A 14,678-nucleotide genomic window follows, 5' to 3' on the forward strand; every position below is an offset into this window, starting at 1 on the left:
CAGGCTCTTCAGAAGAAGTAGTGAAACCATGTTTACAACAAATACTGTCAAATACCATGGCTAGGCTTCCTGAACAAAGATTTAGGAAGGGTCTATCCACATTTGTTACAAGCACGCTGGTGGCTAATGAGGCCAATATGAGATAGACATATCTGATTGCAAAAGGCACAGCAGAAAGACTCCTTAGGTGGTATATTCTGCAGGACACGATTCTTTCTGCGTTGTCTTTACTACAACAAGCAGAGCAAAATAGGCTATCACTTGTTTTGCAGCAAAGCATCTTAAATACAACTTTTTAACTGCAGTGCAGTCTTCTGAATGTGAATGTTTGGAGACACTATTTGGATTATCTAGAACATTTTTTAAATTCAAGCAATCCCACGAGGATCATTTAAAGACTACAGGAAACTGCCTTGTACACAACAAAATCTGAAAAACATAAAACACACTACTGCAAGGCAGTCTATCTCCTCTGCCGCATGTTCTGAAACACCACGTCAGAATTGAAAATAAGAAAAACATCAAGAAAGAACATGTTGCCTTGTTCCAGCCAAGACAGAGAACATGTTTTACCCTCAAAGTTTCATCCTAGCTTGCCTCGTGTGTGCATGAAGTCTGAGCTGGATAAAATCAAACACCCACTTTCGATCTTCAGCCTTAAAGAGGCAAAGGCCTGGTACTGCTCCCTCTGTTTAAACTTGAAACTTTAAACTTGGTTTCAAGTGAGAAGCAGAACCAGGATTGTGACACCTGCAGCCGACCAACTCTGTACGTGAAACAAACCTTGCAAACATCAGCAGGAGGGTGGGTGCGATGACCCAGGCAGAAAACAGCCGGGTCCTGAGCTCCTGAACAGGCAGCTGCAGCAGCAAGGAATTCGCCAGCTTCCAAAACACGGCACAGCCCCTCCACACTCCAACTCACCACCGCAGGACTCACCACCGAGGAGAATCCAGAGCACAAAGGCGGCGGACAACCAGTTCGCTAAAACCTTTCTTTTTTCCCTTTTCCTTGCTCACTCTGGATTACCAGGATCAACATAAGCCGGAGGAGGAGGCTGCAACCCCGGCATCTGCCCTGGAGACAGACCCAGCCACCCCGTGTGCCAGCAAAACTCTCTCCCTCTCCATCCGCCGGAGATTTGCCGACACAAGGGCAAAGCGGGATTAGGGGCAAGCGGCAAATATTTGCCTGTCAGCACTTTAGAGCGGGGTGAGGGCACGGACACGGGAGGGTGTTTGGTTTCCAGCAGGGTGACTCCGCTCCTCCTACAGCCGCAGGAGGGGAGAAAACAGAGGACGGTGTTCATGTCGGTTTAAAGTCATCCCTCACCAGGTGGGCACGATGACAGGGGCACTGGCTCTGGCTGGTGGCCGATGTCCGCCTCGGCGGTGCCCCTGAGGGCCGGGGAATCTCCGTTCGAGGGGTATCCCAGGCCGGCAACCAGAGCCCACCCTGAGCTAATGTGCCCGTGCCCTGCCCGCGCTCACCCCGCCACAAGGCCGACCCCGGCACCCCAAAGGCCGCCGGCACCTCTCTCCCCTCCGGGGCTCCACCCCTCGAAACCCAGCTCCGAGCAGCAACAAGTGGAAGCCGCTGAAGTTACTTCCCCCCCGCCCCCGCTCCCTCTGGCAGCGCTGCCTCTTCCCCCCGGCCCCGCCGCGCTCCCCCGGCGGCTGTGCGGGAGGCGTCGCTCGGTACCTGCGCGGCCGCCGCCGCCATGTCGCGGAGAGGCGGCCCGGGGTGAGGCTCCGCCGCTCCCCGCCCGACTACAACTCCCGTGAGGCCGCTGGACGGGCCTCCCCACCCCCGGGGCGGTGGCTGGAGCCCCGCCCGGGACTCCCGGAGGCCGTGGGGGGAAAGGTCTGTGGTGAAAACAGAAGGGGTTTAAGTGGCTGTGGGGGGGAAAATCACTGCTTTCGGCTACAGCTGCAGGGTTGGGGTGGTTTCCTCTCAGGAGGTGTGTTGCTGGTACCCTCCGACAAGGTCGCTTTTTACAGAATTACAGGATTGTTAGCGATGAAAGGGACTTCTGGAGATCACCAAATCCAACCCCCCTGCCAAGGCAGGGTCACCTCGGGCAGGTGACACAGGAACGCATCCAGGTGGTTTGGAATGTCTCCAGAGAGGGAGACTCCACGACCTCCCTGTTTCGGTGCTTTGCCACCCTCAGTGGAAAGAATTTCTTCCTCATGTTGAGGTGAATTTCCTGTTTTAGTTTATGACCGTTTCACCTCATCCTATTGCTAGGCACCACCGAAAAGATTTTTTTCATATGATAACTTTTGGTTGTTTGTTTTAATACAATAACTTTTTAATATAATACCAACTTTTGCTTGCTTTTAGGACTATTCAATATGGATGAGTTTTCTTTTTTCTTTTTTTTTCCTTTTTTGTTTTCTTTCCTGGTTTGCTAGTTGAGTTCATCAAGCTCTTTGCATGGACAACTGAAGCAAATGTGAAAGTCAGGTTCAATAAATCTAGCAGCAGACTTCCCTCTTCTTCCCTCGTTGGCTGGCAGAAGAAAAATCCTCATCCCTAAGATCAAGGGACAAGACGACATACTCTCAAGCTGTGCCAGATTGTACATCTGGAAGAATTTCTTCACAGAAAGGGTAATTAGACACTGGAATGGGCTGTCCAGAGAGGTGGTGGAGTCACCACCCCCAGAAATGTTTAAGAAAAGACTGAATGTGACACTTATTGCCATAGTCTAGTTGTCATGGTGGTGTTTGGTCAAAGATTGGACTCGATGATCTCAGAGGTCTTTTCCAATATGAATGCATCTGTGATTCTGTGAAAGATGTAGGTAGGGATTAATAAAGGCCATGGAAAGTAAAAGACTGGGAGAAAGCGAGTTTGAAACTGGAACAAGAGGGTGCTTTCTGAGCCAGGGTGTGGGGGGTATGTGGGGCATGGGGTTCCTAACACTCACAGCACACTATCTCCCAGCACCGAGCTCCTTCTACAAGCAGACTGTTTCCCCTCTTCAGATTTTAACTCTCCCATAAGGCATATGATTCTCTGAAAGGACATTTCTTTCACAGCATCTGAAATAGGCTATGCTGATTTTATACTTGAAGTGTACTGGAAAACTAAGTTCCTTTGTTTGTTTGTTTTTTTCTGCATGGCTTTGGGAAATGAATGATTTTAAATAAAACTTGTGAGCAAGCAGTTTGTCATCAATTCTTGCCACAATGCTTGTGACTTTATTAGTTTCATGAACTTCAGCTTAGGCAGCCATAAGATCAAAGCATCCCATTTTCAAGACTCTTGAGGAAATACATTTTGTACATAGTCACTGTACATGGTTTCCATCATCCTCACTTTTTCATCCTCCATGCAGAAGAATGACTAAGTGACCTTAAGTTTTGGTGATTAATCTAATGTATAGTTTTTGAATAGCTCAAAAGCATTTTAATGTCCTCAGAAATACAGGTTATAGGGCTTCACATGTTGTGGGCACATGACTTGTGAAATGCAATGGAATGCCTTACATAGTTTGGAAGGAACCTTCAAGCTGAATTTTCTTGGCATGCTTTGCTGAATCATGCAGCACAGTGCCAGGAGCACCTACTGAAAACAAATGTTTGTTTTCCATTGATCTGTAGACAACTGGCTGTCTTCCAAAAGTAATCTCAGAGTCATCAGATGCAAATAATGGTAAATCAAATCCCATATAATTTCACTGCAATGCATTTTTTTAACGTATTTTCAAAAAGTCAGTGGCAATTCTACTTTTCATTTAAAAATAATCAATTAGAATGAATTGTTCCTCCTTTTAATTATGTAGTGACAAACTACTTTCTGAAATATTTAATTATTGACATTAATTATTGAATCATTGCCTGTTTACATACACATCAATTTCTTCAGTGGAAAATATGCCGTTTCCAACTAGGTCCATAGCTGACCAACACTTCCTTATAATTTTCTATATTTTCTCATTTCTTAACAATAAAAGAAGTTCAAGATTTTTCCTTTTTGGAAACTGCACTAGAAAAAAATGCGTTATCTGCTCCATGTGTGATGCTTTCCTTTATTTTTATTCTGATAAAATTTATTTAATAACTTCTTCATAAACTGTGCTAAGCTGGATGGAGATTATTATCAATTTTACTTGCTTGGGAAAGGCAATGTCAGTCATCCCAGCAAAAGTAAAGCCTTTGTTGAGAAAAATCTTTTCACTACTCAGTGGAATGTAACAGAGGTAGCCACTTCAATCAACTCAAATAACTAAATTGCTGCTTAACATATATTAAGGATCCTTAAAGATCGTGTTTACATTCTGTTCCATATTGCTGAAATGTAGGCCAAGATAAATATTTCAGGGCTGAAACTGACTTCTGACATCAGAAGTTAAATCTAACATTAGATGCAGTTCTTTGAGAGTGATTCTGAAAATACAATTTGAATGTTGGCTGGTTTGGGTTTGGGTGGGGTTTTTTTTCCCATTTCACTAGATGCCACCATTTCTATACAAAGTTTGCGAATAAATATAGAATCTTTTAGTTTTAATTGTGATGAAAAAATCATACACTGTCATCAACCATTTAATGCTGGCAACACTTTGGTACCTCATTGACTAGAGCAGGTCTTTACCAAACCTTCTAAATAACTGGGATCTATTAAAAAAAAAAAAAAAAAGTCAAAAGAAAAAAACAAACAAACAAGGAATAACAGAAAAAAAATGTGGTCTCCTATAGTAGATTCTGGAAATATTTCATCATGGTCTCGGAGTATGTGTCCATAGAATACATTCTTTCCATCTGTCTCACATTATTGTTACATGTGCTACATATTTTCTTTCGAGTTTTTAAAGGGTTAGTTGATGTTATATAATGACTGGAGAGGGTTTTGCTTCCTCTAGGGGCTTGAGGTATTTTATGAGAGAGGAAAACTCCCAGTTTCCCCGGTCACCCTCAGTGGATTAACATACCATTGTAGCTAGACTGAACAACAGGCTGCTGTTCATCATCAGAGACCTTCTTTGACTGTGGGGAGAAAGCTTTGGAAGCACTTTTTGCATTTGATTGCATTCTGTTTTGAATAGGTGGACAAATAATTGTCAGTAGGTATAAAGCCGGAAACAGACAACATAAAAAGAAACAACAAAGCTCTGGAAAACTTCTAGAAGCAAATATGGCATTTTAGACAAGGTGACTGAGGAGCTTGGAGGAGTGTTCTGCTAATATCAGGTCAGATTCTGAGACTGGCTTCCACCAGAGCACACTGGGCTTAGGAGTTATCACTGCTTAGGGCTGGCTGCATTTCACTCCTGTGAGGCCAAAGTAGGCACCAAGATTTTGAGCTGTTGGTGCTGATTCAGCTGAATCAGCAATGATATGGGAGAGCCAGGATGTGGACTCTGAACTGTGCAGTTTAAATGAACCCAAGTCCCCTACGTGCATGTAGATGGATGGCACACGGATAAAGAGCACACTAAGGTTTAGGAGATTAAGAACTAATTATGGTGTCTGGAATGATACTGCCATCAAGAAACAGAACTTTACCTTATAAAGCAGCATTGTTTGGAGGTATGAAACAAACTCAACAAACTCAAAAATATTTTAGTTCTGTTACCTCAGCAGTTCCTGAATATGGAGAGAGTACTCCACTCCCTGCACTTTCCTGTGTTCTTCTTGGTTTCTTGCTTCACTGGATGAGCAAGGGCATTTTGAACTGCTGAGTAACCATAAGGAGAAGATAAAATAGAATTTTATTTATGATTTCAATAAACTCAATATTTGGAAATGATACATAAATGAAGATATCCTGACTCTCAGTGAAAATATTTCTGGCAGTAAGAAGTGCATGCTGTGCTTTACCAATGCATTGCGCATATTATGAGTCTGATTCTTGCAAAAGCAAAATTATCATTGATTTGAGTAGGATGCTTTCTTAAACATGTGGATTTTAAGTTTGCTTGTTTTGTTTAAGACAGTTTGCATTAGCGATGGAAAGGATTAATTTGGTTACCTGCCTTAACCCTTACCGGTGAGGATTTTCCCTGCTGGCAGATCGTTGACTGATACAGGCTCCCATGGCTGCACAGAAGGTGGGAGCTCCAACAGGCTATAGCAGTGAGGGTCAGTTTTGTGTTAACCTGCCGAAAATACAGGTAGGGAAGGGCCTAATCCAGCTAAGCTGCTTGTGAGAGAAGCTGTTGCTCTGCCATTCCCGCTGGGTGGAACTTAATATGTACTTAACCAGAGCAGCAAGAGCGTATCTATTTAATTGTAACTTGAAATTAAGGTTAGTGGTGCCATCCTGCATAAAGGCACCCCTGACACTATACAGTAATTGTAGTACTGTCACTGCTCAATGTGACACTGCTCCCCAAACAGGCTTCCAAAAGCAATTTGTTTCTCCTTTTTCACTTCACAAACTTCTCTCTCTCTGTTCTGCATTTGCTCAGACCACATAATAGTTGATTGAAATTAAACATTCAAGGTCCCAAGCATGATGTTGTATCCAGAACAGTCTGTTTTTTCCAAACATCTGGAGTTCCCAGAAGGAGAGAGTAGCACAGACCGCCAATCCCCAGACATATCCAGTGGCTTTAGTAATACAAATCTTTAATGGCATATGTGTATGAGCAACAACATATTTCCCAAATCTTCGTTCGCAAAGCCTAGCCATGATTTCCACTAGACAGTGGATACAGCTCCAAGTGCCTTACAGGGAGTTGGCGTACATGACGTATGAGGAGACTAGATTGGTTGGGATATGTTTAGTCCCAGGTAAAAAAAAGGCTTAGGGGAGATCTGTTGGCTCTTTTCCATTACATAATGCGAAGACAGAGAGAAGGCAAGGGAAAATGCAATGTCACCAGGTTACAGGAAAAGAAATTTTATTCGTGTAGAAGGAAAAAATTCCACCTTAAGAGTTGTTAAGCATTGGAACAAGGACCCAGAGGAATTATGGAGTCCCTGTTCTTAGGGATCTTGAGAATTTGACCAGACAAGGCCCCGAGTAACCTTTGCTGACAGGAAAGACAAAACTTCTGTGAGCAGCATGGAGGAGTGCATGACCTCAAAAAGTCTCTTCCAAGCCAAATTAAGCTATGAAAATTCATAATTGCTTCTTCAATTAAAAATAACTTTTTTATAATAGACAGTTATCAAAGGCTGAGAACAATACTGAGAATGTAGTATTCCATTGAATTTCTGAATGTTTATTAGTACCACTTCATTATATCAGGAGGCAAAATATCCACATTCTGACTTACTTTGGTTATGGCAGCAATACAGTCGGGTAATATTAAGCATCCCCTTTACATGCTCAGATACACTGTAACAAAATATACTCAAGCAACAAATAGATTAAAATAACTTGTTAAAAACTGGGCGGAGCAGGATCATTTCAGTCTTCCATGCTTCTGTTATACTTCTCAACTTTTTAAAGATAAATATAAAATGTATTGACAGTAAAGATTTCAGTGTTGTGTGGCTCTAGGTCTATGAGTTGAATGACAGCTTGTTGAAATGGTGTAGGTGCACAAGGCCTTCTTATGCTCATGGTCACAGTATTTTCATCTTGTAGAGCTTTGCTGGTGCCTGTGAAGTGGTCCTGGCTTACCAGAACAGAAGAAGAATTTGGACTCATTTGTCCTTCAATAGGTTATCTCTGCTATTGAGTCCCCAGTCCAAAGTCTCTTGAAGTGCATAGAGGCAAACACATTAATTTCAAATGTTTCTTATCAGGAGGTAAGATCCAAAGGCAAGTCTCTACCATAGCCAGTAAAAATGACAACTACTTTTCTGTGGTTTGTTTGAACATGAGTGAGTTCCCCTGTGGTGTTAATTAGTAACCTCTCTAATTTTTTAAGTTTTAGTCTGTAACTGTAGTAATGGAATACCAGGACTGATCTGTTCACAAAGGCTCATCTGATGATAAGGGACATAATATGATCACTTTGTTCTGGCAAGTAAACTGAAGCACAAACTAGAAACCGTGGGCAAGCCCTAGGAAGACTATTTGGGATTATGTCATATATGTTTGCCCCATTCTTAGGCTTTTCCTTAGGTATTATTGCTTCTGGATTTACTCATAAATAGGATATTGCACTATGGGCATACCTGAGTTTCTGCTTTTTGTAAACTATAGAACAGCTGTGAAGAATCTGCAGTCTGCTTCAGATGATTTTTAGAGATCAAATGAAATAGTGCAGAAAGAACACAGACATTTTAAGATGGATGCCCAAAAAGCCAAATTGTTTCTTAGAACCACTGCCAAATCATTGCTTGATACCACAGCAAAACTACCTTGGCTTTCTATACAAATGCTAGGAAATGAAATATTCTGGTTTCCAGGGGCTTTGTCATTCAGCTATGCTGGAGTACACACTATATGTTACCCTCCCTGGGGAAAAAAGACCTACTGAGCTAGCAGGAAGAAGAATATTAGTTTCCATTAAAAAAAATAGCCAAACATTAATTTTACAAATAAAGCAAGCTGTTTCTATCCTGCTATTTATGCAGCCATTTGTTCTTGCACTATAGAAGTTTAATTCTTTTTCAGTACCATTGCAAAGGGATAAAAGGAGGGAAAGAGCATTTAGAGGCAAATATGCTCCTGCACTGCTCAGGAGATGGGCTGTCAATCTGCTGCAACCACCTGAAGGGGGTATTCAAAGACTGGAAGAATCCTGCAAAAAGGAGCAGTAACAGGAGGAAAACTAGTACCTTACTGAAGTATCTTCTTAACAGCTTGTGTTCCTTCTAGGACTCTCCCAAACTTTCCATTTCAGACCCAAAATACTGCCTTTATACTAATCTAGTTTTATATATATACTTGTCTACCAAAAGATAAAAGAACATTTGCACTGAGAACTTCAGAAATTCAGAGGTCTTGTAGCCATTGTCAGGACAGCTAATCCTCAAAGCCCCCTCCAGAAAGTCCAATGAGTTTAGCACTGATAAGCACTGAAAAGCATTAAAAGCTATCAAAACACTTATATGTCCATTGCTATATACAGTCCAAGTATTTTAAGTCTGGCAAGAAAGAGATATGCAACAATATTTGTGTTAAAACTTGATGTTTTAGAGCCCAAAAGAATAGGCAATTTTTTTTTCTTTTAAAAACAGAGTATAAGTGAGAGAAAATCCATCTCACTGTGCAAAAAATTTAAAGTTAAGATTTACAGGCCAATGAAGTAATTTCTCAGCATTCTCAGCTCTCCATCCCACTGCAAATACATTTTGTTTTTTTCCATACGCAGAATGTTTACAAAGAGTAAATTTGTGTGTCTTTCTCAGGCAAGTGCCTCTAAGAATTAGAGGTTATCCATATGGCATGCGAAATCTGAAAGTTCCTCCAGGACTAGTCCTAATAGTTAGGTCTTGCTTCAGTAGATGGATGCACCTTCATGCTGGAATTTACCTTGAGAGCAGATCCTGGGGCTGGAGACTTGACCATTGCCACAGTGTGAGCAGTGACTGCATAACTGTGCCAAATGCTTCTTGAACTTGACTCCAATAAATACATAGAGCACAGGGTTGAGGCAGCAGTGGGAGAAAGCAATGTTACGGCTGATGTGAAAGGCAAGAATGGAATCTCTTGCATACTGACACGTAGATGGTGGAAAGCTAATCAGAAAGCTGAGGACGTTGTAGGGTGCCCAGCACAGGAAAAAAGCCACCACAATAATGAGAATGAGTTTCACAGTTCTGTGCTTTCTGCGAGATCTTGCTCTGAGCAGGATTATGAGTATCTTGAAGTAACAGAATACGATAACTCCAAAGGAAAACAGGAAGAGTACGTTTCTCAGATAAATGTCCACCTTTTTCCATTTCCAGTCAGCATAATCACAGGTCCTGTTCCCTTCAGAGTTTTCTTGCACTGTGGTGTAAATCACCTCAGGAACCACAATTAATACGCTAACAGTCCAAACAGCCAAGCACACCAGAAAGCTGTAGCACCGTGTCTGGGATCTCAAAGTTGAAAGGGGGTTCACTACACATACGTACCGCAGGATAGTCATGAGAGTCAAAAAGAAAACACCGCTGTAGTAGCCAATGGAGAAAACGGCATTCACCGCTTTGCAAAGGAACTCACCAAAAATCCATCCGAAAGACTGGTCCACTATCCAAAAAGGCAGCATGCAGGAGAAGACCAAATCAGAGACACAAAGATTCATGATGAAGGTGTTTGTTAAAGATGTAAGGTTTTCATATTTGAGTAGGATCCATAACACTAAAGTGTTTCCTAGCAGGCTGAGCAAAAATACCAGAGTGTAGAGGACGGTAGTGAGATGGGTGTTGAATATGAAATAGTCACCCATTTCACAGGTATTGCTTTCATTAATGTATTCATATGAGTAATTATCATCTAAATTGGCTGAATAATATTCTTCATCCATTTGTCCGTGGAAATCTTGCACTGTTCTCCAGCAGCTACTTCACAGGACCGCAACAATCAAACAAAACCTTTCGTGAAAATGAATCCAATGACTAAACTCCCATTGTGGAGGCTTCTGTTTTAAGATAGAAAAAGAAGCAGTGAAACTACCTTGTTTGTCATGTTTTTGGGAGAAGAAGGATTCATTTCTTCTTATGACTAGAGCATGACCAGATAGATACAAAAAATTTACCTTCAAAGCAACATCAAGATCTTAATTGCCTAAGAAGTCAGAAACTAAGATGTTTCTGAACCAATATGGTTGGTGACAACTGTCATTTATTAAGTTTCTACCGTGTGAAGGATGAGGATGCATTGTTTTTTGATGTAAATATCTGAGGTGCCAAGACTTTCAAATGTGCTACTGTTTTTTCAGTTTTCTGGAAGGGTATCAAACTCCTAAGCACTTAATAGTATATGTGATTCTTTGACATCGAGGTTCAGCACTGCATAAACCTGAAAAGCTGAGCAGTACCAGTATCAACAAGTGTAAGCACTAAGAATGGGAAAAGCCATGTTTCTTACAGTTTTTTGTCCTGAGGTTTGTTGATATCTAAACATCTCCAAGCTTTGGCAGAAGCATCATCATACTGGGCTCTCTGTGCATCTCTGTGGCCTACTGACTCTCCAGGGTGCAACAGGAGCAAAGATCACATCAAATCCCTTTTCTGGAGGTGCTGCCTTCCTATTAGAAGATGGCATACAATCAGGTGAATATACACGGTCACAGTAGCCTCATTTCTTTATGAAATTAAGCTAAAAAATAGGTCCAGAAAAATCAATAATGGCTCCAACCAATGGTTCAAAGTCTAAATTCACTTTATCCCAGATGAAGGCTTACCACCATGTTTGGATCCTGATTTAATTTAATGCCATACATGGGGGTAGGTGGTTCAGTTCAGCAAGAAAGTAGCACAGGCAGCACAGGTCCAGGGGCCATCTATCCACTGGGATGTGGTCACACACTTTTGGAGGCAAGGGATGTGTGGGACTCAGTACTGTGACAGCAAATGACCCTGGAACATTTGCCATCAGATTCACAGTCCTAACTGGAAAGACGCTTCTGGCCCCATGCTGCAATCTTCAGGCATGCAGGATAAGTCCTTGTCAAGGCAGTCATCCTCTCTGGTTTTACTTGGTAGTACTGATGACACTTAAGTAATAAATAGGTTAGATTGAGGTCCTGACTGTCATCATGTCCTGTTTCAGCTCAGGTTGGGGGGTATGACTCCTCCTTAGCAACAGTCCTAAGGGAGAAAAGAAACCTCTTTACAAATTGTTAAGGTGCTCCATGGATGAGATGACAGTGCTGACCACTGTCTTCCCCACTTACACCCTCCTCCCATGCTGGCCACTCAGTGACAGTAAGCCCCAGAGCAGGACTGCCACTTGCCAGGAGCTACACAGTTAACAGGGCAGTTGCTGGGCTGCTCCTTGCCTCTGCTGCAGTTCCTGCTGGCCCCTGACATGGGAACTTTCTCACAAAGACCTCAGCCCCTACTCCCTACCTCTATCTGAGAGTTATTCTGACCTGCACATGTCCTGTCCCGCATCACCCCAAGTTATTCTGCTCCTCTCACCCCTGCTGAAGGGCAGGCAGTGGTTAGAGACCAGATATCTGCTGTGGAGCATTGCTCATCCTCCTGCTTGTTGTCAGGAGCTGAGCAACACTTGCAAGGGAGAAAGAACCATTTTGCAAAGGTATTTTGAGATTATGTCAGGTAACAGTTAAGTGCCAATATAAAACAAGTATATCAACCCATCTATTTTCTTCACAGTTCAGATGATAGGAGATGGTAAATAGTTCTTACAGTCCAAACAATCTCCATTTTCCTGTGTCCATCTTCCCTGAGAGCACTGATGTTGAGTGTCTAGGAAGGCAGGTGCCTAGCTGTGACTGGAAACTGTCAGAAACTCTTGCTGTTTCCATTTCCAAATCTCTGTGTGCCTTGGCATCTTACCCACTTGACTCAAAAGTCTCTGTCTTGCACTTTGGGAGAAGCCAGAGGAATGGTTGCAAGAGGACTGATTTTGTGTCCAGCATTTCCAGAGAAAGTAGAAAAATGCTTCTGTGAAGTAGCTTTTTCCTCTTTCTTTTTCAGTGCCACAAAGTTAGGTCTTGGATAATGCCACAGTTCACAAAACAAGTTCATTTGTCTGTCTTGGGTTTTTCCCTCAGTGTCACTGCCAAACCCATAAATCTGGACAGTAGGCATTTGAACAGTCGATCTGCAGACAAACTTGAGGGCTACTGACATGCCTGAGCAAAGCTACACAGCGAGGTGTAGACCTTGCTGCCAAGATCTCACCACCTTGACATCCAGGTAGTCTGAAGGAGGCTGAGGTGCACTGCAACATCCACCATCACATTCAGCTCCTCAGTTTCCAAGTGCCCACCAACTCCTTGCCCTCTTGAGGTTGCATCGTCTCCACAGCTCACTCTTGGAGAGGTGGTAAGGCCTCTGCTTACCTCAGCTGTTGCTCTTTCTCCCTCAACTATTGTGCCTTTCCCAGATGGTGTCCTCAGCTTTCCTCCTTGCTTCCTGTCCACTGAGGAACCTGAAATCGTTCAAACTGTCTCTTTCTTTCCTGTTTGCTGCAGGGCCAGGCCCTGCAGATGTTGCACTCAGTTGTTCACAGTGATGTCGGGCTGCCCGGAGCATGATACCTCTGCACTGTGCTCCCAGTGCAGGCAAGACCTCTTCACTGCTGACTTGCCATTGGAAGTGGCTCAGCGTTCTCAGGGTAAACACAGCTTTGCACTTTGTGCTCAGTTATAACTGATCTATATGATACAGCATGCTGTGCCATATTGCCTGGTGTAGGCTCCAGAGAATTACAGATGGAGGCTCTAACCTACAAAGCATCAGCCCTCCTTGACAGTTGATCAGGATTATGGGCTTTGATATTACATTTATACCAACTGGGAAACCCTCCATCAGGTCAGTAATGGTAAGGAGAACCTTGCAGGAACCTAAGGCACTTGGATCTTTTCCTTTTTACCTCAAAACTCCTAGAATCAAACCCTGTATGTTTGCTCTATTGTATTTTAATTCCCCCTTCCTACTGTGTATGGATTTTCAGTTAAGATAATGTGAAGGATATAGAAAATTATGTGGTTGGATCAACAGACTAAAAACCTGTTAGCGTCAAACAGGAAATACAAATCATGCAACTGTTTTCATTGTAATATATTATGGTACAACTGAGAGCAGAAGTTGGCTGAAAAATGGCAATTACCTTATTCTCTGTTGTCAAGACAAAGAGGAACAGAGGAAAAACACATCATACAGTTTAAAGTCATTCCTGCCCTTCTAAAGAGCAAGGCATTCAACATTCATTTCCCTCTTATCCAGAAAAACTGCTTTTCCAGAAGCCTTCATTTTCTAGCAGTGCTGTGCTTTGCCTTGGGGCATCACAAAAAAAGAAAAGATTCTAATACAGAAATGGGGAAGTGATATTATTAGTGGCTGCCTGTTCAATTTTCTTTTTCTTTGAAAATTCAGTCAGAATTCCATCAGCTGAAGGTACATATTGTTCATCAGTTTATTTCATTTTCAAACTGAGCATTTGAAAGAGTGGCTGGGAGGAGTTGTCTGCTCACTTTGCAGTCAGCTGAGGGACTGTCAGAGAGGAACTAGCAGGAGCCACATCACCCCTCACTCTGTTCTATGCCAGTCTCCTCCCCAGGCAGGGGAAGCTGAGACAGCCCCCTTTAAGAGGATTCCTTGCATTTACACAGGCAAATTGAGGTTAATTTCATCTTAATTGGAAAATAATGCCCCCTACCATAAGGCATACACTGATGGCATTTGTTAATCACTTTATTCAAAAAGTAATCTGCACTTCACAAATTGTTCTCCAGATTTCTGGGGGGGGACGGGGAGGGGGGGGAAGTTATCTGGTTTTGTAGGCTGGTTTGCACTTTAGCTACCCAGACAACAAAGGTTGACTCAGAAAATAAATTTCTGTTCCCCTAAACTGGAATTTATCTGGTAGCTGCTTCCTTAGCCAATCTCTTGTTCCAGATTGGGATAGGAATAAAAAATCCCAAATGTGACTTTTTCTGGTAGGAAGAGATTTTAGTTTTTCAAACAGTTTAATGGAGAAACCATTTGATTTAAAGGAAGCTAAAACACATTAATATCTCTGCTACCCTAACTATGACTGGTATCTGTCTCAGGGTCACATGGACAGCAAAGTCCTGGAAGTCCTGATTGCTATGTAGACTTGGTCCAAAGCACAAACGTAGTCCTCTGTGCCCCCTTAAGGGGTGC

The 14,678-nt window shown here is 42.6% G+C and overlaps 2 protein-coding genes across 7 annotated transcripts in view; both read right to left on the bottom strand.

The window, feature by feature from the left end:
• Nucleotides 1-1,813, bottom strand: part of FYCO1 (FYVE and coiled-coil domain autophagy adaptor 1) — a 45,857-nt gene extending 44,044 nt beyond the window's left edge. For 4 of the 6 annotated variants that reach the window (XM_051789242.1, XM_051789243.1, XM_051789241.1 and 1 more), the window contains exon 1: nt 1,702-1,813. The gene's annotated coding sequence lies outside the window, so the exon portion shown is untranslated. Of the gene's footprint in view, nt 1-783; nt 1,491-1,701 lie in introns of those variants that run through there. The other 2 variants (XM_051789240.1, XM_051789239.1) reach the window with 2 other exon arrangements.
• Nucleotides 1,814-9,349: 7,536 nt separating this feature from the next.
• Nucleotides 9,350-10,427, bottom strand: XCR1 (X-C motif chemokine receptor 1). The gene has a single exon (XM_051789071.1). The coding sequence runs from the start codon at nt 10,361-10,363 to the stop codon at nt 9,350-9,352; it is 1,014 nt and encodes a 337-aa protein (XP_051645031.1). The 5' UTR covers nt 10,364-10,427.
• Between the last annotated feature and the right edge of the window lie 4,251 nt (nt 10,428-14,678).

The sequence above is a fragment of the Manacus candei genome, unplaced genomic scaffold (assembly GCF_025592945.1).
Source record: "Manacus candei isolate 608988 ecotype Guabito, Panama unplaced genomic scaffold, ASM2559294v1 h1tg000026l, whole genome shotgun sequence".
In the NCBI taxonomy this organism is placed as follows: Eukaryota; Metazoa; Chordata; class Aves; order Passeriformes; family Pipridae; genus Manacus; species Manacus candei.

Bases quoted from the DNA above. Each gene is read 5' to 3' on its own strand.
- XCR1 (XM_051789071.1), bottom strand. From the start codon at position 10,363: ATGGATGAAGAATATTATTCAGCCAATTTAGATGATAATTACTCATAT.